General features: G+C 46.2%; 1 protein-coding gene across 1 annotated transcript in view; it reads right to left on the minus strand.

Annotated features, from left to right (window-relative positions):
- Positions 1–24435, minus strand: part of LOC142579681 (thromboxane-A synthase-like) — a 29796-nt gene extending 5361 nt beyond the window's left edge. Inside the window, exons 1-13 of the mRNA XM_075690134.1 lie at positions 24100–24435; positions 19359–19452; positions 18591–18687; positions 17389–17441; positions 17144–17240; positions 16406–16531; positions 12197–12431; positions 11062–11201; positions 10484–10610; positions 9136–9226; positions 6674–6782; positions 4915–5003; positions 797–937 (exon numbers count right to left, since the gene is read on the minus strand). Coding sequence (XP_075546249.1) covers positions 797–937; positions 4915–5003; positions 6674–6782; positions 9136–9226; positions 10484–10610; positions 11062–11201; positions 12197–12431; positions 16406–16531; positions 17144–17240; positions 17389–17441; positions 18591–18687; positions 19359–19429 — 1376 coding nt within the window. The 5' untranslated portion in view covers positions 19430–19452; positions 24100–24435. The remainder of the gene's footprint in view (positions 1–796; positions 938–4914; positions 5004–6673; positions 6783–9135; positions 9227–10483; positions 10611–11061; positions 11202–12196; positions 12432–16405; positions 16532–17143; positions 17241–17388; positions 17442–18590; positions 18688–19358; positions 19453–24099) is intronic.
- Positions 24436–24673: the final 238 nt, after the last annotated feature.

Below are 24673 nucleotides of genomic sequence, written 5' to 3' on the forward strand. Positions count from 1 at the left end.
TGTGAACGCTGCCAAGTGTCTGAGACTCTTTGACATTTGTTTTGCGACTGCCCTCTCTACGCATCACAGCGGAAGACGCTAGCTTCGGCGCTAGTACTCGTTGGCAGGCAAAGATTGTCCGAAAGTACTCATTTGCCCGCACTGTGTGACCGTACAGTAGCATCAAACGCTACGACGGCTGCTCTGAACTACTTGAAGGTCATCGGACTAGACGCAAGGCTTTAAGGAACCTACTGTGTAATTAGTGTATATATTCATCTCTCCTTCTTGTCCTCATCATCTTATATCAGTCTTTTCGGTCCCCTTTCTTTCCTTCCCCTTTGCAGAGTAGCAGACCAGAGCATGCTAGCTCAAGCCAACCTGTCTGAATTTCTAGTAAATTATCTCTCCCTCCCTTTCTCCCTCACTCTAGAGACAAAATGGCATTCTTTTTACTCATGTCAGAATTTGTGCGATGATCGCAAGCACGATTGTTAATTGACAAAGTTTGACCAATTAATTATTTTAATGAATTGAGATACAATTTATCGTAATTGCATCATTGATTACGGGCAGTACTCAAAGCTTAGCCTTTTGTTATAAACTGAGCCTTGCACCAGTTTTGGGAAACACGGAGCGGAGACTCTCGCGAAATGCATCAATGTTCTGGTTGACAGCTTACCGTGGTGAATTTTTCCACATGTGCGGTCGGGCGTCTGCAGACACTGCATTACGCTTTCTGTTGGCCTGGCCAACTCCGCGAAGCCACTCATGCGCAACTAACTGGCGATAGCAGGGAGTATCGAGTGGTGATCACCTGTCGGGGTCGAACGTGTTCGGCTTTTCCCAGCTGCAGGGGTCACGGTGGATGTACTCGGTAGCGGCCATCAACGCCGTGCCGGCAGGAATCTTCAGCTTCCCGTACTGCTTGTCGACCACTGCCTCTCTCGTGACGAACCTGCGTGTGCGAGCGCAGTGAGGTTCATTTCGAGGCGGGTAATGCAAAAGAACAACAACAACAAAATATAATAATAATATAAATCAATCCTGAGCTCTCCGCCACGGTGTCTCTCACAGTTCCAGTGTTACCCGTCGTGGTTGCTCAGTGGCTATGGTGTTGGGCTGCTAAGCACGAAGTCGCGGTATCGAATCCCACCCACGGCGGCCGCATTTAGATGGGGGCGAAATGCGAAAACACCTGTGCACCTAGATTTAGGTGCACATTAAAGAACCTCAGGTGGTCCAAGTTTCCGGAGTCCCCCTCTACGGCGTGCCCCATAATCAGATCGGGATTCTGGCACGTAAAACCCCATAATTTAAGTTGCAGTGTTGCTTTGGGATGATGGGCCAAATCAATCAATCAATCAATCAATCAATCAATCAATCAATCAATCAATCAATCAATCAATCAATCAATCAATCAATCGGATGAGTTCAAATGCGGCTGGCATACGAGGTGGCGAGATATACTTATTCTTTCTGATGTATAACTGGTAGAGCCAGTGTTACCTGTGAGCGTTTGAAGAGAGTCGTACAAAGAGACAACTACAAAATATTGGGAAAAAGAAAACTGACGCTTCTGCACATTCGCGCAAATTTTAATGTCTGCGTCTGCCTCCTCGCCTTCCGTCAGCGATCAGCTGCGCAATGCCGGTGTCTATGTTTTTGATAAATTAGCCCAGTAACACGATTTGAGTTGACTGCTTCAGCTCGGATGCCTGTCCCCGGCCTAGCGAAGAACTAGTTTCTGGAATAGTGTTTCAGTACGCCATCTACATTAGATGCACGCGTACGTATTGACATTCTAAGAATTCCAGAAAGTGCTTGGGGCTCCGCCCACGTGCGCCCATTCTTTTATGCGTGTCTTGAGAAAGATATCCTTTAGTGGACGTTAGAGGGGAGCGTGGCATCAGGTGTGTGAGGAGACTTGGCAAACATCTTTAGCCCCGGGGCTCGTATCTCAATACGAGGGGGAGGAGAAATCGTTTTTCTCGGCAACCACGGCACCAAATTGTGATGGGATTTGTTGTGCGTACAAGAAGTTAAAATCTAGTGACTGTGAGAAGTGGATTTTTCATTTCTGTCGTCAATTGCTTTAAAAAGAATATTGAAAAAAAATTCAAAATTTCTAAATACGAAACTATCATGTTTACAACTCCATAACTCGGCAAGGAAAAACGGATTTTGTAAACTGCACTGAAGACTGCATGCAAACTGGACAAAATTGATCTTTTACACACCGCTCTGAAGTATACCAGCATTATGTGAATAAGATTTTTGCGAAACCTTTGTAAGCATAAGCACAAATTCACGTAAATTGTAAATTCATATATATCAAATTTGTCCGCTTTAGATGCTCTTACGGGCGCAATTTACAGAACTGTGATATCTGTTATTAATTAAATTTTTGACACGTTTTGTACCTACCAGCTTTCTGCCCGCCGTGGTTGCTTAGTGGCTATGGTGTTGGGCTGGTAAGCACGACTTAGTTCGATCGAATCCCAGCCACGGCGACGGCATTTCGATGGGGGAGAAATGCGAAAGCACCCGTGTACTTAGAGTAAGGCGCACGTTAAAGAACTCCAGTTAGTCAAAATTAATCCGGAGTCCCCCACTACGGCGTGCTTCATAGACTGTGGTTCTGGGAATTAAAACCTCAGAATTTAACTTTCTCAAGTGCAGCAAACGTAATTCAAAGAGGTCCACTGGTTATCTCAGAAAAGCATTTTTGCGTTTTACATGCTTATGAATGGTCTGCATTAGAGGTGGCCCGAGCTAAAGCTTCCTTCTAAACAGAAAAAAAAAATCTGATTGACGGGTATTGCTTATCGGAAAGCAAGTCAACAAACGGTTCCTCGTTTGAATTGCGCGGACGTCGGCTCTGTTTATAGATTGCCCGACAAACGCTACGCGTATTACACCAGCACCCTCTAAGTATAGTCCCGCTAACCAGGCGTACGTTCATTTGGATGGCCCCGCCATTGTGACTAAGCTCGACATTATTGAATATTTTGATTATGTTTAAAACATTAAGAGAGTAACCAAGGCAGAAGGAATCACCCCCCCCCCCCCCCCCCCGATACACACACGCACACAGTGAGTATCTGCCACTAACATTAGGGCCTACTACTATACACCACCACCATCATCACCACCACTGCTACTACTACTACTACTACTACTACTACTACTACTACTACTACTACTACTACTACTACTACTACTATTACTAACTAGATGACATTTGCTGTTTCCGCGTTACAATCTGTATTAACAACTAATATAAGCTCAAACACTAATAAGCAGAACACTAGTAAAATGTCCATATGTATATAGCAGTGCGTCGTTGCCTCCCATATTTGATGAACAGGTGTGCACCAAGTTGTCGAAAGAGACGCATCACTGCCTCTGGCCTCGCCAACCGGGCTCTCGTCTCTTGCACCGACAGTGCAGCAGCGTTCCGATACCGTTGATGTTCTCGTCGTGTCGCGTTTCTCTTATTGAATTCCTCCGTCTGGCTGTCTCCCCCCTTCAGGGTGCCGCTACGCTTACTACCGCCTAGGCTGAGCATTGATCTAAACATTGTAGGTCTAACAAGCGGATGTTCTTTTCAAAACGAACACACATAAGTTGTGAGAATTGTTCGCAAATCGCTTGAAACGAGCGAAATAATTAATCACAGTAATTAATCTTAGACAAAATCCGCCTCGTTCTCGCTGTTCGCTTTTTGGAAGATGGCTGAATTTGTTGAAAACGGTCGAGGAAAAGCTGGGTAAAAGTCAGCCTTCAGCATTGCTTAGAGCGCTGTCCTGGTCTAATCATGCGTGCTAATAACGTTTGGATAACTTTCGCTTTTATGACGACTGATAAAGGGCGGATCAAGTAGCTCCCAGTAGTTGGGGAAGAGGGCGGGGGGGGGGGGGGTAGGTAAGGTTCCCTCTCTCGACCCGCCAGTGCTGCATCAGACGTGGACTCGAATCTATCTACAATTCGGCTATGTTAAAATGGCTGGTGATCGACTGTGATATTACGTATAGAATTACTGGTTTTGGAACAAAAAGAAAATAAATGCCCCCCGAAAAGTAAAAAGAGCTCAGGAACCAAGAAATACTTCCAAGATTGTCAAATACAGACAAAGAGACTTTACTAGACTAAACTACACCCATCTCGAAGTATATGGGTGCAATATACAGACCTTACTCCCTAAATAACATCATAGTTTCGCATTCCGATAACTCTTGTGAACATGATAATATTATGGGCTTCTGTTTCGCTGCTTCAACGCTTTTCGTGCGTAAGTGCTCTTCACCATTCGCTGGCCGCCTTCACTAATAAATATGTCCAGCGACAGGATTGGCTGCGACTTGATCTGATGAACAATTCTATATCGTAAGAGCAATTTTTTATTACGGGAACTGCTCTTCTTTCTATGGACACGTATCTGTTTATCTGATAAAGATGCTGGTTGATTTTAGGCACGACTTAATTTATGCGAAAATAACAAAAGCCTTAGCGCAGCAAAAAGAAGGAACAGTGACAAATAATACGGCATGTGTCCTCTTGACTGTCTCCCTATAGCCTCCTCTATTTCTTTATTATTTTTTTCTGTGGTAAAATTCTAACTCGCCTAAAGGTACAACTGCTTAAGTTACTTTGAATATTTTTTCTATACGGGTGGTCTTATTATTTAATGGTTAACGCGGGGGCACCCACAAAAGAAAGTACAGCACGCAGAATGCTTGACAACAAACGCATGAAATTTTTTACTATGCTTCGAGCAGCTATGCTGTCGTTATTTTTCACGATGCCTCGTAAAGGAGCTATAATTTTAGAGCTGTTTTAAAGCCTAAGCGGCGTTTCGCGCAACTTCACCTTTGAAATAGCCACGGCGTGTGCTTTTGCAATGCATGAAAGAAAGCATGTGCGCGTACTCACGCGAATATGGGCGGGTACAGCCGCATGGTTTCCTGGATGACGCAGTCGAGGTAGGTCAGTTTCTGTATCGTGTTGTAACTGATCTCCTCCTGTTCGGGGCAAAAAAAAGACAGCGCGGAAGCGAGAACATGTGAGGACAGCATGCGGGAACGCTGCGCAGTATCAACAAACAAATAAATAAATTCGCAGTTTTGACCGAAGGCGAATCATTGATTGCGATAATGAATTATTAAAACGGATAGGTTTGGCCAGGCATGTCCGATGACCAATTTTATAGTTTCGATCAAAATATATATTGCTGCCTATAAGTGCCAAGACCGATGCAAATTAATATTTGCTAGGACGATGCACGTGTCGTGTTTAAGCGTTTCCGAATTAGCATGTCAGCGACTTAACGAAACAATTTGATACTGATTTGCACCCGATGCTAATGATCGGCCACCTTTTCCTGAAGCTAAAGAAAAAAAGGAGAGAGAGAGAGAGAGAAAATAACGGAGATACATCGCACTTCAAAGGTGAACGACGGTGAAGCTGCTTCCTGCGATTGCGTCACACGACGGCGCATGCAAGGGCCGTTTTCCTTTAGTTCGTGAAGTCTACGTGCCGCCTTTGACGAACTCCGATAACGCACCTGGATTGTGCGTGCCTTCTGTAGGTTCCTTAATTGTCATCTCCTCTCTCTCTAAATATATCCTTACCCCTTTGCTCACTCCGCACAGGTTAGCCAACCAGAACTACTCCTGGTTAACCTCCCTGCTTTTCTGCGCATCTTTTCGCTTCATCTTGGCCGCCGTATACCAAGTGCGTCTCATAAAATTGTGGCTAGCCGATGTGACGCAATGACAGCCTTTTAATAGCGGTCGTGATAATAACTGGACACGGATGAACACGGTGATCATGTGATGGTTTGGTCACGAGGCAGGACTCAGTGGAAAAAACAAAAGGAAGAAACAAATGCCTCCTTCCATCTGCGAAAAGACTGTGCTCGTTTACCATGCACACGTTATTTGAACAGTGATTTGTTAAGCCCTTCAAAAGAATGGAGGGAATCTGAAAATGGCTACTACCTTGGCGCGCGAGCAGACACATAAAACAAAATTGGACCACTATCTCGGACAGAAAGAGAGCGGTTTGGATCAGAGAGCAAACAGGTATAGACGATATTCTAACTGGCATTAAGAGAAACATATGGCGCTGGACAGGTCATGTAATGCACAGATTAGTTAACCGTTGGACCATGAGGGAGACAGAATGGGTTCCAAGAGGAGGGATCCTGTAATGCAGTGATTTGGGCATGTTGGTAAGACATCGTGAGGCTTTGTGAGCGCCTGTGTGTATCACGTCTTTCTTTCGTCCTTGTCTTTTCAAGCGCTATAAGCCTCACGAAGAGAAAGGAAGCGCAGTAGAGGATGGCAGAAGACTAGGCGGTGCGAAGAAATGGGGAAATTTGCGGGTGCTAGTTGGAATCGGTTGGCGCAGGACATGGGTAATTGGATATCGTAAGGAGAGGCCTTCGTCCTGCTGTGTACATAAAATAGGCTGATGATGATTACTATTATCTTATAGCTATGGCTATACCCATAGAACGTGCAAGACGTTTGCGGTTGCTCCGCACCGCTTATCTGTGATGTAAGATCAGTCGTATCGGCAAAACCTGGCGAACAGATAGGAAAGGCCGCAGTATTTCACGCGGGGACTCACACAGTCGGCAACATGCCAATATCGCAAGTCGCAGTGTAAGCGTGCGTAAGTGACTCACGTCCGGCCCAAGTGCAGCGAGCAGTTCCTGTCGCACTTTCTCTTGCACCTCGGGGTAGTTCACAAGCATGTGGGATACGAGCGTGAGCGTGTTGCTCGTTGTCTCGTACCTGATGAGGAGCAGGGAAAGTCATACATGACAATCAATTGCGCTATACCGTACTTACGCAAAACCCGTTAGCTTGTCATAGCATTGGGCTGCATCGCAATCGCCGCAAAGTGGAGCCAGTCCTAACTACTGTACAGCAGAGATTCTGTGTCCACAACTCGGGCGAACGCACTGGCCCGACGACACCCACGGCGCTCTAGTAAATTACGTCACGCCAAGTGACTGTCTTCCAGAATCGTGTACGTTTCGGATTTCTTGTTAAAGAATTGTCCCGTTATACTGTATCGCCAATGACCTAACTTCCTTCGTCAAATGCCCATGCCAAGCCGACTCCCCCCTACATCTCCTTTCATTTTATCTTAAACAGATGGAAAGGTAAAGCTGGTCATTTGCGATTCAGCAGCGGATCTCGGGCGCCGTCTTGTCGCGGGCACAGGAAAATAGGATCCTGACGAACCTTTTGTGCCGGATGTTCGTATCGTACGTCTACACTAACCTAATTCTGGCCCCGCATACCACGAATGAACGGGTGTGGAATCTTTCTTTACTGCAGTGTGCCCGTAGACAATTTCGTGATGCAGTGGACTGGTTCCTTAGAACTTGTTAGGCAATAACCGCCACGAATCTGTGGTGACGAGAAAACGTCCTCACTTCAGTAGCACATATATTTTTGCCATTAAGAAAGGGAGAAAGAAGAGGGAGAAGCCGCGGTCATCGCACAAGTGTCTCAACTTTCCGTGAGCGAGAAAAAAGCGGGACAGATGGGCTGAATTTCTGTGTTAGACACAACCACACGACGCCAGCAGACAGTCAATTCAACGATATAGCGCACGGAAAATTGCCCGTCGTTCTAGTAGACGTGCACAAATGATAAGGTCAAGCAAAATAAAAGTGGACGAAAATACAACTATAGGAGCCGGTGGGAGCCGAACCCACGTCTTTCGCATTAAGCGAGCGATACTCTGCAGATTGAGCTACGGAGACGGCTGTTCTGCCGTCCGCTTTCTTGGGCAACTGTGTATCTGTATACAATGACTGACAGAAGAAGTGGTAGTGAGCGCCATTAAGTGCAGATTTTACTCGTATACTTGCTGCTTACAAACAGCCGGACATGTTCACATTTTGGTGAGAGAAGAGAGAGAGAAATTTATTTACAGAAAGGCAGAGAGGTCGGCCTGAGCTATAACTTGCTCTGGCCTGCTACTCTACTCTGGGGAAAAGGGACGGGGAGGGAAAGGGCTGATGAATGATGATTTTGGTGTCCCCCGCAGAAGCGAGCTGCGATTGCTCGGGGAATCGGCGCATTCACTGCTGCTTATTTAAAGCTTCAGTCACGCGTTCGTCTTTGTTGTGCAGTGCTTACTATACTCTCCGCTTTTATTTAAGGCTGGTATTGCGTTTTGATAAGACTGTCAGTACAGTCAAACGTCTCTACAACGAACACCTCTAGAACAAAATGACCTGCATAACGAAGTAATAATTCTGCACAAAATTCTACAGATTCCACGCACTGCATGAATCGATGTTATGCGAAGCGTTTTGCAGGTACCTCACTATCTATCCAGCATTGTTTGGGGTTCCGCAAGCGCAAGCCAGGTGAACCAACATGCTTGTGCAAATTTAGTAGTTGTGTTTGTGTTGACAGCAGCACAACGTCGACCGCGTCGAAAACGTTCGTGTGGCAGCAAGGGCAGTTCTACGCCGGCCATTCGACGGGAGATTGCGACGTGACGATTGTTGGATTCCACATGGGTAGTGAGAGAAAGACGGGTTTCGGTGTCATCAGCACAACTGCGTGTCATACATTCGTACGTACGTAGGTCTATGTCATGTGGTGCATGTTAAAACAAAAATGGCATTTGTACTCCAGCGAAGAATTGTTAAGAACGCGTATAAGTTGAGTGATCATAAAGTTAGTACAACGTTACACAGTTTGTCTTTAAACTACTACGAAAAAAGTACAGTGGGGGGTGAAGTAGGCCGATCCCGTAGATAGCGCGGTCTAACACGGTGGCTCAAAGCGCCAGCTGTCACACGAGTGAAGGAGACCAGAAAGTGGCACGTGGCGCATGCGCCGAGTAAGAGCTGGCTGCCTTCGAGGCGAGAGAAGTATGCGTGCGATCGTGGCCCATAGTTGTTAGAACACTGGGCTGTTGTGCTCGAGGGCAGAGGTTCGACTTGACTCCACTTTCGGTCACACATTATTTGCTCTTCTTTTATGAAAGCGTGGCGAGGCAGGAACCTCTGCCTCCTGCAATGTGCCGAAAATGGGGCAAAGAATGCTTCATATATTTAACAGTGCAGTAACTTAGAGTCGACTTTGGATAAAAATCCGCGACCTCTGCGAGACTCACCCTGCGACGAGGACAAGGAAAGCGTTCTGCGTGATGTCGTCGTCGTCCAGGACCGTCCTGCTCGAGTACGAGAGACCGTTCGGTGAGGGAGCTGGACATGAGAAAGAGAACTGTGTACCACCACTATGTCATCTTACAAGTGAATATTCTAAAATAGATGCAATGAAACAACTCCGACGCTATTGCCTGCGTAGGTCAATAAATTGAAACAGGAGCGACGGATACGAAGTTCGAAGGTGAACATTCGTCCGGAATCAGTATGGTATAGGCGAACATTTAAAGTTAGACAAACTAAGCAATCAAGAACTGAGAAGGTTTATTAGAAATTAATCAAACGTTTTGGAGTAATTCCGACTCCTCCAGGGGTAAGCCCGTTATACTTAGTGGTACGGGCTGGAGCACCTCTCTTTTATATTTTTCTTTTAGCTCCTAAATAATTTATGTCCTCCAGGGGTGGCTTCAGGAAGTTTCAGAAACATTTTACACTGATGGTACCGAACAGAACTCAGCGCTCAGGCAAATGACAAAGAAAGAGGTGCTCGTGTCCTGCTCTCCTTTCTTTGTCATTTTACTTAGCGCTGAACTTTGTTTGTTACCATGAATCCAATCCAACTGTAGCCCACTTTGCAGCTTTTTGTATAATCGGCTTGCGGCCCGGGCGTAGGCTCAGTATGTATGTTGGAGGCGAAGCTTCTACCAGTGGTTCATTGCCCAGGTGGTGGCTTGGATGTACCATGGGTAAAGGTATGCAGCCTCTTTCCTAGGTGCCTGTGAGTCTTAAGGACGACGGCGCCATTAATACCAATTCTGTGATCCAACGTCTGGGAGAGTTCGGCTACGGTACTACGGTGGGTGTCCAAGCGACGGAAGCCATTTCTGTGAAGCCGCATGTTGTTTTTGGGTAGGTTTTGAGTCTCCCCCACGTAAGACGCCGGGCGAACATTGGTGGAGCTTTGTAAACGAAGCGCCCTGCTACTCGGATCGGCAGTCTTTCGGCCTGGGGAGATGTCGAAGCGTATGTGCAATTTGAATGCTCTGCCCCGTCGTTGACAGTGGAGCCCTTCCTTTCTTTCTCTGCTATGGGACGGGACTACAACAGACTCTAACGGAGTCGACACCACCGAGGCATTTTTGAGTTTCTTGCGTCAAGCTTCTTTGTAGGGTGACCTGCCACTGATTGTTTAGTTATGTGGCTGTGATTCCTTTCAATTTTTTTTTGGCTCAGGTAAGGGCTCATTGTTTCTACACGCTGAAGCGACACGCGCTACTGTCTCTCAAGACCTCACGGAGAGGACGCACATGACACTTGGACAAGCGGCAACTCATCACAGTCACTATAGCGACTCACGTGCGCTCTGCTTGAGTTCGTGTTCGTTGTCGTCGGCGGCCGTGAGCTGGTCCGAGGTGACGCTTCCGACGTCGACGTTGGATGACTTGGCTTCGATCATCAGCTGCAGCAAGTCCTTTTGTGGGGCCTGCATCGAAGAGACAGGATGAACCACTGACTGAAGTGGAGTCACGATAGACTCGCGCCGAGAGGGGAAACAGGACAATAACGTTGGATCGATCCCTTATCCTACGTCAAGGGAACCGCGGACAGTCGAGCCTGGTTTTCATCAACACTTCGGCCTGCACGTACGCGGTGGTTGTATATTGTTGCTTGGCGCGGGATTGTACAAAATAAGATGCGCTACAAATATGCTGCCACCAGGCGTGTCGGCAAAGCAGCGTAGCCAAGGCATCGGACTATATGAGTCCTGTTCTGTTCCCTTTTTAGCGGTGAATAAATGGTTAAACGTGTTACAGTTTATCCTGGATCTGCATGGTAAGTACCTGCCCGTACTTGTAAGCAAATGCCACTTAAGAACTCTGAAGTAGTGAGCGGGAATATTCCCATTGGTCACACATTTACGGGAGATTGTTTACCGAGTTGTCGATCTGGCGCTGCCTGACGATGTTTCCGCATTTTTTCTGGACTTCCTCGAAGGGGTGAACGCCGTTGTTGATTCTGGCGAGCCTCCAATCATTGAGGTGCTTCAGTATGAACTCCATCTCGGGAAATGAGGCTGAATGGTGCACAAAAGAACGGAAGAACGATTAGCTGAATCCTATATAAGGTTACTGGTGCTTTGGTGGGTGTTGTTCCAGACAAAGAAAAGCCAGAGTATAAGCTGTCTGTTTATCTGACAAGGATCAGTTCGTGCCATCTGCTCAGCACGAGGCATGCCAAACCCGTTTGCGGCGACACCTGTTCTTTTGGTTTCTGCAGGTTTTATGATCGCACATTTCAAAGCTGGGTCAATAAGCAATCGGCGTAATGTTCGTGCATTTGTACACAAATGTCCGTGGAACCTTCAGGTGTGCATAGACTATTTTAGTCAAAAGACGATGATTTAGTGGCATCCCCTTTGCAACGAAGGGGGGACAAATAGTAACCTAACCTGCTAGAGCTAATCGGGTAACTTAAACATGTTTACAAAACTAGTCTTCTGCCTTCATCTTAATATTTTGTCTCCTAAAATCTCTTTGTTTAACTTGTACGGTTACCTAAACGTGCAACGGATCCGGTCTTATCAATTTCGTCCTTGCTTCTTTTTTTAACCAGTTCTCTAAGTGTCTCTCGCTTATTATCATAACTGTCCGACCGGTTGATGCTTCCATGCGCTTTGAATGTCAGCGCACACGTAATCTACAGCATCGGCGGATGTACCTAGTGGCGGGAAAAACAATGTTGAAGACACAAATACATTTTGTACCCACAGAGACATCTCTTCCGCCATGGTACCACAGGAGAACGTCCAAATACTTTCGGCGTGTTACGTTGTCTGCATGGGTGCCCTAAAGGCGCGGTCTTAAGTTCATTGGCCTTGTCGCTGCTTTCTTTCCTGCGTTTCCATATGCCTCGCGAATTCGTAACCACTTGGCCTAGTATTCTCTACCCTTACTAACAAGATGCCACCGCTAGCGAGATTCCACAGTGCCACGCACATAATGCACATCACAGCTTGTCTAGTTCAATCTACAGCTCTTTTGGCTTTTAAGCACGCCAAATCGCGCTCACCGAGCAGCACGGCGAGCCACGAGAAGGTGCTGTTGAAAAGCATGCGGCTGCTGATCAGCAGGCTGTGCTTGGGGTTCTTCTGGATGCTGTATTCGATGCCCATGGCACTGCGGCAGATCACGTCCAACGTCATTGCCTGGTACAGGTTGCCGATCTCGAACTCCTCGCCGGAGCATGCGTACTCCGCGATCTTTTCCTCGAACTCCTTTACGCTGCACACCACGCCAGGAGCCAGCTGCAAACCGCAAAAAAGCACATGCCACGGTGGTCCCAGGGTCACTTTTGTGGGGGCTGTTATCAATAAGTCTCGCGTGCTGAATACATGCATCAGCTACACGAACACCATGTTTCACCGCGAGAAACACGTGGTGATCGTCCGCTGAGAACATAAGCGAGCAAGTGTTTTGAGGGACTTCGGCAATGCTACTGTTCTGCTCGCATTTCTTCCTGTCGGTGCCCTGTATATGCGAGCCACATGTATTTATCGCAGAAGCGGCAGAACACTAGACACTGGTGGTCGTTATTGCTTTGTGTATTCGGGCGCACCAGGATAGCGCGCAGAATTGCGTATGATATAAATTCCAGCACTGTCTTCACTGATCAAGGCTGACCCGGGACAACTACACATGGAGGGTGTACGTGGAGTGGAATATAAGTCCAAGTTAGTATCATTCATACCCAAACTCTGCTTGAATTCATTCCGCAGTGTCATTATTAGTTCTAATTCTATACTAATTGTTGCCTATCAAACGAAGCGAATAAAGTGGGCTACTCTCCACGAGTTTCTTTATTGCAAAGTAGGTGTCTCTGACAAATGATTTTTATGGAGGCATGAAGTTGGCATGCACATTTTTATTGCGGCAATGTTGTTATATAACTCAGATTATCAAACGTGTTTAAACACTTGATGACCACTGCGTGAATTGGAAACTTAGTACAGTGGGCGTGGGAAGGAACCAATAAAGTGCTTTTTGATTAGCTTTTTTTCTGAGTAGTTTATTTTTTTCCTCATTAAGGGGACCTCGAGAGTAAATTAGACGTGGTATGCAGAAGCTTTCGAAGGCTTTTGCGTTGCCAGTCATAATACGTAAAGAACAGTGATATAAATGAAGTATGAACTACGTAAAAGTTATTCTGACAGTAAACACGTCACTTGAGCGCTTCTTACTGCATTGGACAACTGTTATGGTTTAAGCATCACTCGTTAGAAAAACGAGAGTAAATTAAGCAGCATTTGAACATTTAGTGATGCCTGCATTTCACTATGCGTGTTTGGTCGAATAAAGCTTCAGTCGCGAGTAAGCGCTTGTGATATCTTCCTTCTTGGGACTCGTCTGTCGCGCCATGGTTCAGCGACAAGTCAGGCTAATCTATAACAGATTAGTAACGAATTGTGCACGCTGGTAACGGACTGTGGACATGCCCAGGGCGTACATCCACTTTAACGTGGCAGCTTTAAGGGCCCCATGTCGCCGAAAATCTGGCGTCTGTGTTCAGCGTCGGACATCGTTTCGGCAAGCAAAAGGCTTTCAAACCACCCATACCCAGGCCGTCCATGCGGAGCGAGGAACTTACTGAATTGAATTTCTCAAGCTAAATATGTAGAAACATTGTGCTGATATTATTCTGCTGGGTGACATGAATGGCCACATCGAGGATGTGGATGGATTCACAGATTGTAACGGGAAGTTGATGCTAGACTTCTGTGAGTATCACAACCTAGTAATAGTAACTAAGTGTGAGGGACAAATCACGTGGGAATCCCGTAACAGGCAAACGACCATTGACTACTGCTTAATGTCGCAGGGGATGTATAGCAAGTTCGTAATAAGGGAAATAGATGAAGAGGGGAAGTACAGCTTAGGAACTGATCATAAGCGTATTAGTTTATAGCTAGGAGCCCTGCTCAAAAGAGAAATGCAGGCAAGTCAAATAGAGTACGCAAAATTAAATGATGAACAAATAGCGCAAATAGTGGCCGGCATGGAGGAAGCAAGATAGAAACATCCCCTGGAAAAGTGGGATTATAATCAGTTAGAACTACTCATTAGTACAAAAAAGGAGTAATAGGAGTAAACTGCTGGAGAGGAAAGAGGAAGCCGCGAAGTTGGTGGAATAAGGAAATTAGGGAGGCCATCAAACAACGACGGTTGGCATCATGAGAACACAGAGAAGCAAAGAGGGCGCAGTTACCTGAAGAGAAAATAGGCTAAAAATGGGAATCTTATCGACATAAGAAACAAGTGCAGGTCCTTGTCCAGGCTAAAATAAAGCAGTCCTCTGATCGCTGGTTGGTTGAAGTTCGCGATGTAGCTAAAGGGGTCCAGGAAAAATCTGGAACCATATAAGCTGGCTGGGTAAAGCGAATCACAGAAAGCAGGAACAGATTCACGATGCCGAGGGAAAATGTTTAGAGGGTGATGACGCTGTGAACTACATTGGTTAAGTTATAGCTAAGTCATTTAGGAAAGACGATAGGGTAATCGCCCCAAATGAGGGAGAAACACAGGATAGCACAATAGAAAACAGCTTTGAACTGACAAATCTTCACTGGAAGAAGGCGGAAGCAAGTATTCCAAAATGCACGTCCGCAGGGATAGACGAAATTCCAATCAAGTTAATTAATGAACTTGGCCCAAGAAGCAAGGAAACGCTGATAAAAGCATTGGAGGCAGTCATAATAAATAAGCAAATTCCGCACATCTGGAAACAGAGTAAAATGAATTTGATTAATAAAGAGAAAGGCGATAAGACGAACATAAAATCCTTCCAACCAATTACGATAACATCAGTTATATATAGGCTGGCGATGCAGGCGGTGAAATTAAAGATGCAGTCATGGGTAGAAAGTAATAGAATACTCGGAGAACTTCAGAAAGGGTTCAGGAGTGGTAGGCGCTTAGATGATAGCCTGTTCGCGCTTACCAAGTGCATAGAAATAGCTAAAGCGGAAAATAGACCTCTGTATTTAGCCTTCCTGGACATAAGCGGCACATACGACAACGTGAACAGGGAACTCCTGAGGAACATTTAAAGATTATGGTATCGGTCATGAGGTAATTGATTTCCTACAGGAAATATATCGGGAAAATAATGTTGAAATAACATGGGAAGGAATTAAGAGTACGACAACTGTCGAGGTACACAAAGGATTATGGCTCATTCACACCGGCGACTTGAGGAGGTCGTGCAACCATTCGCGACTGGCGATCAAAAAGCGACCGAAGGCGAAAGATGTTCACACCGGCAAGCCCGGCTGAGCGGGACCCGCAAGTCACAATCCCGGAGATTATCCCGGTTCAATCCCGGTTCAAGCCCACTGTGGCTTTGGCAGGCCCGATTTCTTCCACTGTAATTCTCAAGTCATCAATAAAGTATTATTATTATTATTATTATTATTATCGTTCTCAGCGAGAACTCTTTGAAATCTTTGAATGCTTTCGCGTTTCACTCTAAAAGGCGAAACTTGAAGCTTTAGCTCGGGCCCAACTCCGACGCGGCCTATTCAAGTACATGCAACACGCAAAAACGCTTTTCTGAAATAAACCCCGGACCAATTTAAATAAAATGTGTTGCATTTGAGAGAGAAAGTTAAATTCTAGTGACCGTTGGAAGCAGAATTTCGATTTAGGGCCTTAATTCTGTGAAAAGGACCATCAAAAATTTGAAAGTTCGAAGAAAGTAGAGGCACAAAGTTTATAAATTAATAGATCTGCATCAAAAACGGATATCGAGGTTCTGTAAACGACATCCATTGGATCATTCAAAGCGGGCAAATTCGATATGTCAATTTATATCTTACGTGCATTTGTTACTTTGTGTACAAGGGTTCTGCAAAAGCCGTATTTACATATTACTGAATTTTTTTAGGTTCATGTGTAACATATCAATTTTGTCCGCTTTAGATGTACTATCAGATGCAGTTAACAGAATTGCGGTATAATTTTTACTTGCTGAGTTAGAGAGTTGTAAACTTAACACTATCATTTTCTGAAAATTTTCGATTTTTGACAATCTTCAATGAAAAATTGACGATCTAATGGAACATTGCAAACCAACAGTCACTAAATCTTAAGTTTTTCTTTTCAATGCAATAACCTCGTCAAATTTGGCATAGCGGTTGTCGAGAAACACGAATTCTATTTTTACAAGTATTTAGATAGGAGCACCCAAGGTTCCTCTTAAGCGTTCTCCAAATCTTATGCTCACCATCTTGAGCTTGTTGGTGGTGAAGGAGGGAGTGAGCACGCTGCGTACTTCCTTCCAGCGCTTGCCCGTTAGTTGGATCAGAGACTTGTTGTGAGGACTCGGTGGCCGCTTGCATTGGAAGAGAAGCTGACGGGGGAAGGAAGAAAAAAAAATTGATAACGTCAAATTGCTAGGTATGGAAGAAATTGTATTATAATTCACATTGCTTTCAATCCCTTTACAAGGTAACTCTAAGGCTATGACAAAAACATATTCATCCCGGATATAAAGACGGATATAGCCGGTACTGCATGGAAGTGGTTTATTCATATACGTACCGTCAGCCTTCGTAAATATTGACGCGGGTGTACACTTTGCTTCTACCCGTTGGCCAATTGTCCTGCCTGTTTTCTTGTCCATGTACTGTCGCGTTTTCGCGATCTTAAGATGGCATGTGCCAGACACAGCTCAATTATACGTAATAACCAGAGTGCAGATAACTTCCACTTTTTTTTTGTGTGTACGTTCCACAAGATGTCTTGTTTCTCATTATAACCCGTTTTGGATTGACGGCAATGAAATTTGTAACATAATTAAACCACTTCAATGATTTGAAAGCTGGAAAAGATGCAATGGCATTTCAAAAACGTCAGACGTCGAAGATCAGCTAGAAGGTGCCTTTGTTCGATGGGTACTGAGAATTATTGTAGGCGAGCACATCTGGGCATCTAAAGAAAAAAAGAAGAACCTAATACGTACGCTTCTGTCAATGAAATCATGAAAGTCCTTCACTTGAACCATCTTGAGCAAATCCAGGTCAGCGATGAGCAGAACAGGACGGTAGCCGTTGAAGTACCTGCCCGAAGAAACAACGCTTTATCAAATATAGCGCCAGGGCGTAAATCATGTTTATGGTTAGACTAAGGAATTTATGATTCCTCCTAAAAAAATTTAGAAAAGCGTTAACATGCATTTTGAAGGTTAAACAGTAACAGTGTACTCACCCCACTACTTTACCGTACTTCTCTAACCATTCCCTATAGGCCACGGTAGGTGTCTGCAATAGTGGTGACAAAAAGCTTTAGTGTGAGTCGAGAGCAACGGCGAATGAGGGTAGTTAGCGTAATTTTTCATAGGCAACGTCCCAGTTTACAAGACAGGGTACTCATTTTTCACACAAGCCGCAAACATCGCGTAATGACATCGTTGAAAAAGAGACTACACGTTGAACAATTTCGGCGCAGTCCTGTAAAATCTTGCACGAAGCCTTGTTTTCTCGTCAACATCTCCCTTCCGCTACGCTCCTCCGCCCTTCTCTTTCCTCCTTTCTTCTCCTCTTGCCGCAGGACAACTGAGGTGCGCGTGGAAAGGCGAAACAGTTACGATGGTCTCGGCCACTTTCTTCAATTTTATTAAAAACGAACGAATGAATGAATGAATGAATTTTGTTTTGGGACGGACCGCTACGTGCCTATGATGAGACGCGTGGAGATCCAAAGGGATGTCCCTAAGCAATAAAATACTAATACAAAATTTTTTTTAGGAACTCGCTTTCCAGCTGTCCAGGGCACATCTCTGCTTTTTGGGAGAACTGATTTCGCCGGATTGACGCCTCCCGCTTACACGCAAGACGTCTTTATCCCTTTCTTTTTATTCATCCCCGCTACGCCGTTGAGACAGCTGCAGCGCCCTTTCCACCCCATTTACTATCATAACTAATCCCTCCTTTTCCACACTTCCAGCTGTATCACCCACTTACTATTTTGGAAATAATGATCACGATGATTCATTGAATCTCCTTTGAAACGGGACGGTGACAAACAGTCACCTAGCCTGTTTAAGTTACCTGATTATGTTACTGCGGCTTGTCACTACTGCGGCTTAGTAACCAGTGCTGTAGGTTGGTTACTGCGGTTTGAGTAGCCGGTCTTTCTCCTCGCCCCTTGGAGATTAAGAGCTGCGTTGACGCTGCCAGGAAAGATTGCTGCCGCCCCTATACAGACAAGTACTCTTGTCGAAGTGTTGACTCAAGCCCGAGGCTTTTTTTTGGCTGAATCACTGTAGTTAACACTACCTTCAATATCGTTGGAATCTCCGCTGCTCTAATTTATGTTTCCATGCTTGCGCTGGTGATTGTAATCCAAGATACGCTCATCCGCAAAGAGATACAGGCCACGTGTGGATGAGGCGCCCACTGCATGCCTACCTTCATTCGCAGTTCGCTCATGTTGCCGGTGATGATGCTTGGCTCTGGCCCTGGAATGCCGAGGTCTTTGAAGTAGTTGAAATGCTGTTTCCTCTTCCTGTTTCAGAGCGGAGACAAGACGTTTCGAGCGAATCAGTGGCAGCGATGTATGCCGCATGCGGTGAAGTACTACTTTGTTATCTTGATGATGATAATCATTTCCACGGTTATAATCACTGAAGGATGAAGAGCTCCCCTTACAAAACCGATTCACCCCGTATTGCGTTAGCCGACAACGCGCCGCGTCGGCGAATTTCCCGATTTTACCGCATCGCCTAATATCCCGTCACCCTCGATTGCGCTTCGTTTTCGCTTGGCATTGTTCTGTCACTCTATATAGACCACCATTTATCTGTACTGTTCGGCGTAGTACATGCCGCGGAACACCACTACTCCTACTTCTCTGCTGAATTATTAGCTAGCTTCGTGTTCGGCCTTTATTTACACTTCTCTTATCGTTGCCTCTAGCACTATGCTTCCAGACGGTTGGCGCACGATTCTCAGCTTCCTTTCAAACGTCTTCGTTAGCTTCCGGGTTTCGGCCCGGTATGTTAACTCTGGTGAAAAAAGAACGACCATTCTTTTTTTTCTTTGTTCTTTAGGATATCGGTAACTAGCAGTTACTGGCTTGGGAGTGTCCGCCATACACGCTCAAACCCATTTTCGTCCGTCGGGTTTCCTGTGCATACGACGGCGCGCTGTTAGTGAGCGTCGAAGCGCGTTACTCACATGTACCAGTGAACCAGGTAAAGCAGGATGGAAGCAGCAACCAGCTGCCACAGGGCATGCGCGGGGTCCATGCTGCCGCAGGAAATCTCTTCCTCTGCAAAGAGCCAGGGCGAGTGAATCAGTTTCGCGTACAACGGGCATTTAACCGGGCTTTGAATAGTCAGGCGTACTCTGATTTTTCCTATTTGCAGTTCACTTTGTAATTCACTTAATTTGACACATCTCCCAATCTGGGCATGAGACAAATTTGGATGAGCATCAACGTTTTAGCATCCAACGTTTCGACAAGTGGACAACAGCGTCAGAAATTCCAGATATATGAACAAAAAATATGGTAAAACCAGGACAGACGCTTAGAAATTTCTCGCCTCGATTTTAACTTCAATAAACAAAGCACCGGATGAAGGCGTACACACATAGTAATTTCATTCGAGCCAGTACCTGCTTTTAGGTCGACACGAAACGAATATTTCAAGGAGAGGCATACGTCATTACAGACATTCAAGAACCACTGTGTACTCCTTTCTGTACTCGAAAAAGAAATGACTTTGGGGTTCGAGTTTGGGGTTGGGTCATTACAGACATTCAAAAGCCACTGTGTACTCCTTTTTGTACTTGAAAAAAACATTGACTTTGGGGTTCAAGGTTCCATGTTACGCACCGATTTTGGATATTCGTATAGCGGAGGCAATAGCTAAACCATCAGTAATTGAGTCGCGTACCCTACACAGTTCCGATCCCATCCACCTTTGTTTTCGCCGACAAGCGTGCCAGCAACGCATCAATTAAAACAATTACGCAGGTCCGGTACCCGTGTTGTGATATATGACGGAAGCGATTATACAAACGCCACAAATTTGCTCATTTCGTTCCTGCATCTTTTCAGTCCTGGGCACGCATCTGCTCACGAGCGCCAGTGCTTCGCATTGCGACTCCCGCGGCGATCGTCTCAAAAAGGGTTGGTTGTGGCGTTGGCACAACAGACGCGATGCGTGCGATTGTGGCCTAATGGCCCAACAGCGAAAGAAAAAAAAAAGGAAATGCGGCCTGAGTGTGAGAACGTCGGGCTGCTTTGCTGGGGACTGAAGTTCGATCCCACCATTGAGCACTCAATTAGTTTTTTTTTTCGATGTATGGGCCTATTCGGCCAGACAGCAGGAGCACCTAACAGCCACGGTCACGTAAAGCCCGGGGGGGGGGCGGGGGGGGGGGGCCTGCACAGAAAGCTTCGCTGTTAACGTGGGACTACAGGTTACTGCCACACTTTTCGTTCGCATGATCGAGTCGCCTGATCTCGCCGGAGAGTAGCGCGTTGTGATCGATGAGCGATCGGCAGGGGACGGAAGCGGCGGTTTACCAGCAGAGGCGAGCTTTGGGGCGAATGTGTGCAGTCACTCTGGCCGGATGCTTCAGCCGCCACTAGCGATACGCTTGTGTGCAGTACAAGAAAACACCGGATGAAGAAGCACGCGATGTCCTTGTATTCATTGCAGATAGGCGGATATGTGCAATGAATCGGCTTGGTGCGTTCAAAGGTGTTAGCCAGTGCATCGCGATAAACTCTTTACTCGGGGCAATCGCTGCGGTGGAACAGAATGCAATCGGCAGGGCTTTTGTTGTTTTCGATGCGCATGTCAGATATGTCACGGGAGCGAGTGTGGTGCCTCGTGGCCTCAAACTCGCTATACGAAGCACACGGCTAACTGTGCTTGCTTTGCTAACTGTGCTGCTTTGCCGCGCTATGTATACTGTACAATGCAATTGCGTCAGCTAGGTGAAATGTTTCCGGTTCAGGGAATAATATGCCAGAATATTCTCGTTCACTCTACGCATGGTCACTAGATGTTGAAGGAAAAGCTCAATGTATGATGTGGTCCGCTCTTAAATGGAATATACACTTTGTATTCCACTATCATCTGTAGCTGAGATGTGGGGTGAAGGTCTCCGGACTATTTCTTTGTGCAAGGTTGTCTGTTTAATGTTTCATGTCACCCTATCTCTTTAGTCTGTTTAAGAGTCCATTAGGCTTAAGCATTGGCTCTTTTTTTTGTTATTAGTCAGGCGTTCGCGTTAAGAATAGATAGTAGTGTACTAACGCGCTCCTTTCGCGTGCACAACTGAGAAGCTGCATGCGCTATATTTGTCGTGCGGTGGCATCGTCGAGACAGCTAGATGCAGGATCATTTGGACGATGTTTGATAAGGCTTTGTTGCTCACGTTTCCCGAACAATCTACCGAGTGTCTTCGCTTTTCGCGCCACCGTCCACATTAGCAAACAACCGTTACCAGCTCGTCCAAATTTCCGTGCCTCCAAAAGTAATTTTTAAATCGTCGGTCGGGCGTTTTAAACAAAGTTCCCTCCCTTTTCCCCACAATGTTTCCGCCCTTAGCCCTGCGTCCGCGTCAGTAATCCATAGTTCTTATCTGATCATAGTTCTGATAATAAGATCCATAGTTTCTGAAACCGATAATGACGGGGCCACTGTAGTATGCGCTTCTCTACGGTGCTCGTAAGCACTTCAACCGCTTTGGTTTCTTTCGCAATGTCTAGCCGGTACCGCCTCCGGCGGTGCTGTTCAGGGAATTGCCAGCTTTCGCTTAATTGTGGAATTCGCCATCTTCCCAGGTCTGATTGGCCCACAGGGCTGCTACGGCGTCTCTGATTGCCTCAAAACACCGCCATTGCAGAAGTTAACAATATGGCGGAATTTGACAGTGCTCTGAGTAGAGTAGCACGCCGGTTCCACTCGCTCCAGCTTCTGGTTGCGTTTTCTCTTTTTGATTGCTACAGATGCAGACAGATTGCTTAGGTTTCGTGCAAGAATTCACCATCCAACGTGCAGAGCATGTGCTGGTTTCTCTTATCTTTTTTTTTTTTTTTGAGTTAGCTTGCCCTATGGCATAGAAAAAGAGTTACACATGATCGCTGAGCCCTATTTTCTCCAGCATGAAGTTCGAGAAAGAGTAGTGGTATTTCATGTTGAACTCTTTTTATAGAGTCTGTCCAAAAATACCTGTATACTACTGACGCTCTAAAAGCTGTTGCGGAAATAAAGAAGGAGGTGATCAGACGTGAAAAATAGGCCGAAATGTGACTGGGGGTCAAGCGCGCATTTCGGTCCATGTGTGACTGGTGGCGACACGCTCGTCAGAGTGTCGTGTACATGCAATATATGATGTTTACAGGGTTGGCTGCAACACCCTGCGCTTATCGGTGCAGTTACGAGAACGCTCGTGCGAGCGTTCCGTTGACGGTCGTAATGCGACGGTTTCTCGAAATCGTCTGCACCTTTGCTTCGCCTCTGTGCCGTTGTGCGCGCGGTGAAGAGAGCGTCGCAGACAGAGCAGTGGCTCTAGGTATTGTTTTCTCGACGACCGTAAAGTTATCGTGATCGCCACAGACTAAGGTAAAACAGCTGAGATTTTTTTTTTGGTTTCGATGAAGAAAATTGTTTACCGAAATCTACTGTGAACTTGCTGATCAAGACAGATGATGGCTCAAATACGGAAAACCCTTTGCATACTAGAAGCATTTCCCACCCCTCTTCTGCGCTGAAGGGAATAAGGGATTGGCTGAATGACGGGGTTGATGTCTGAGAATTGCGCCTGAACTACAGAGGCTACAGCTTAATATCGACCAATTGGAATTATTTCACATCCAGCAAAATACCAACACACGGCCTGCTTTGTGCACCACGCCTCCATCGCGGCGTGGTCCCCACGGTTGCTAATAGGATCTACTATCCAGTCCCCATTCAGGAGACCAACGTCATGTGCGTGGTGCAACCACCGAGTTCGAGTCCGACGAAACATATTGTTTTAGGGACTGGACGTAAATGTGACGTCGCGTCAGTGTGCTTTGCAAAGGACATCAAGCTTAGCGATGGGCTCCAAAGTGTACCAGCAGCACGGGCTGCATATTTTAGGGTTTCGGATAACTCGGAGGGAAACGAGTAACGAATGCATAATTTATTTCAGTGGTAAAGTGCTTACATAAAAATTAAGACGGACGGCAATGATGCCGGGATTACAACTGAGTGTTACTGAATACAATGAAACTGTGGACTAAGGAAGGAAGGCTGGAACTTATCTGGCCTAATATGCCGCCCTCTTCGAGACGCCATATGAGAGAATCCTGATGCGATTCTCCTTGTCTCTTTGTATGCTGAGAGTTTCATAAATTATTCTCTCAGGGTCTTTAGTCGCCGAGGGTACGTGTGGCGACGAAAAGCAGGTGGTGAAGCGAAACGTGCGTTTCTCAGCGCTAACAATTTACGCTATGATGCAATGACCCCAACTGCTTTCGTCTACAGCATAATCCTTGCACTGTGTTGTACTGGAATCTCGACTAGGCATTTTTTCTGCGAGAAAACTGTCTCAATCGAGAATGCCGCCAGCCATGACACTAGAAGAGAACGTTTAAGGTAAAATAAGGAGTCAGCGTCCCGCATCGGCTGCGCCGGCGTGCCAGTTCTGTGCAATTCCTCCTCCCGCTGGAGAGACCCGGAAGGAAATATTAGGAGGGGTACAGTCACCGAGACTTAGATGCGTGCTTGGCTTGTAAATATGGGCGCCTAGGTAACGAAGATAGCGGTCCGGGTTCTTTAAAAAAGAAGGTAGTCTGTATTGCGGTGACATGGAAGATTATTTGATGACGGCTGAGTCGCCATAAACTACGTGAGCCTAATAACTGACCTGAACTGAAACAAACCAGAGAATGCAAATTCGGTCGCTCACTTACCAGAGTTTAACGAGAGGTACTTTTCACTTCCAGCCACTGTACGTTGATCTGCACTACTCGCCCAGCAACTAGTGCTTTCGTGCAGCCTGCAGTGTTATTTCCGCTTGCCGTCGCTCCTCGCCTAACGCTCAAAGAAAGTAAGAACTTCTAAAATAAACAAAACATCCAGCGGTTTTATGCAACTTTAACTGATCAGGTTGATGCTGCAGCCGCTTTCGATGGAGGTCGCTGGGCGAACCATAAACGCGAGGAACTGGCGGGACCAGGATTAACACGTTGGCGGCGAGCTCTTCGCATCGAATGTTCTCGGATGTCGAATCTCGGCCGACCGTGGGAAACCGGTTAATATAGGTGCGCCGTTTATCGCCTGTCACTCCCAATATCTTTCATCGGCTCGCGACCCGCTATCGCTTTCCCATCTGTGAGCACACAAAGCGCCCGCATCATCAACGGACCCCTGTGCGACGCGCGCACTCGACGCACGGCCTCCCGGGTACTCAACGAAAACAATCGAGTCCGCCTGTACGCGGATGCACCGGACGGGCCACCCTGACCGGGGTCAGGTAACCCTCAC

The sequence above is a fragment of the Dermacentor variabilis genome, chromosome 4 (assembly GCF_050947875.1).
Source record: "Dermacentor variabilis isolate Ectoservices chromosome 4, ASM5094787v1, whole genome shotgun sequence".
Lineage (NCBI taxonomy): Eukaryota > Metazoa > Arthropoda > Arachnida > Ixodida > Ixodidae > Dermacentor > Dermacentor variabilis.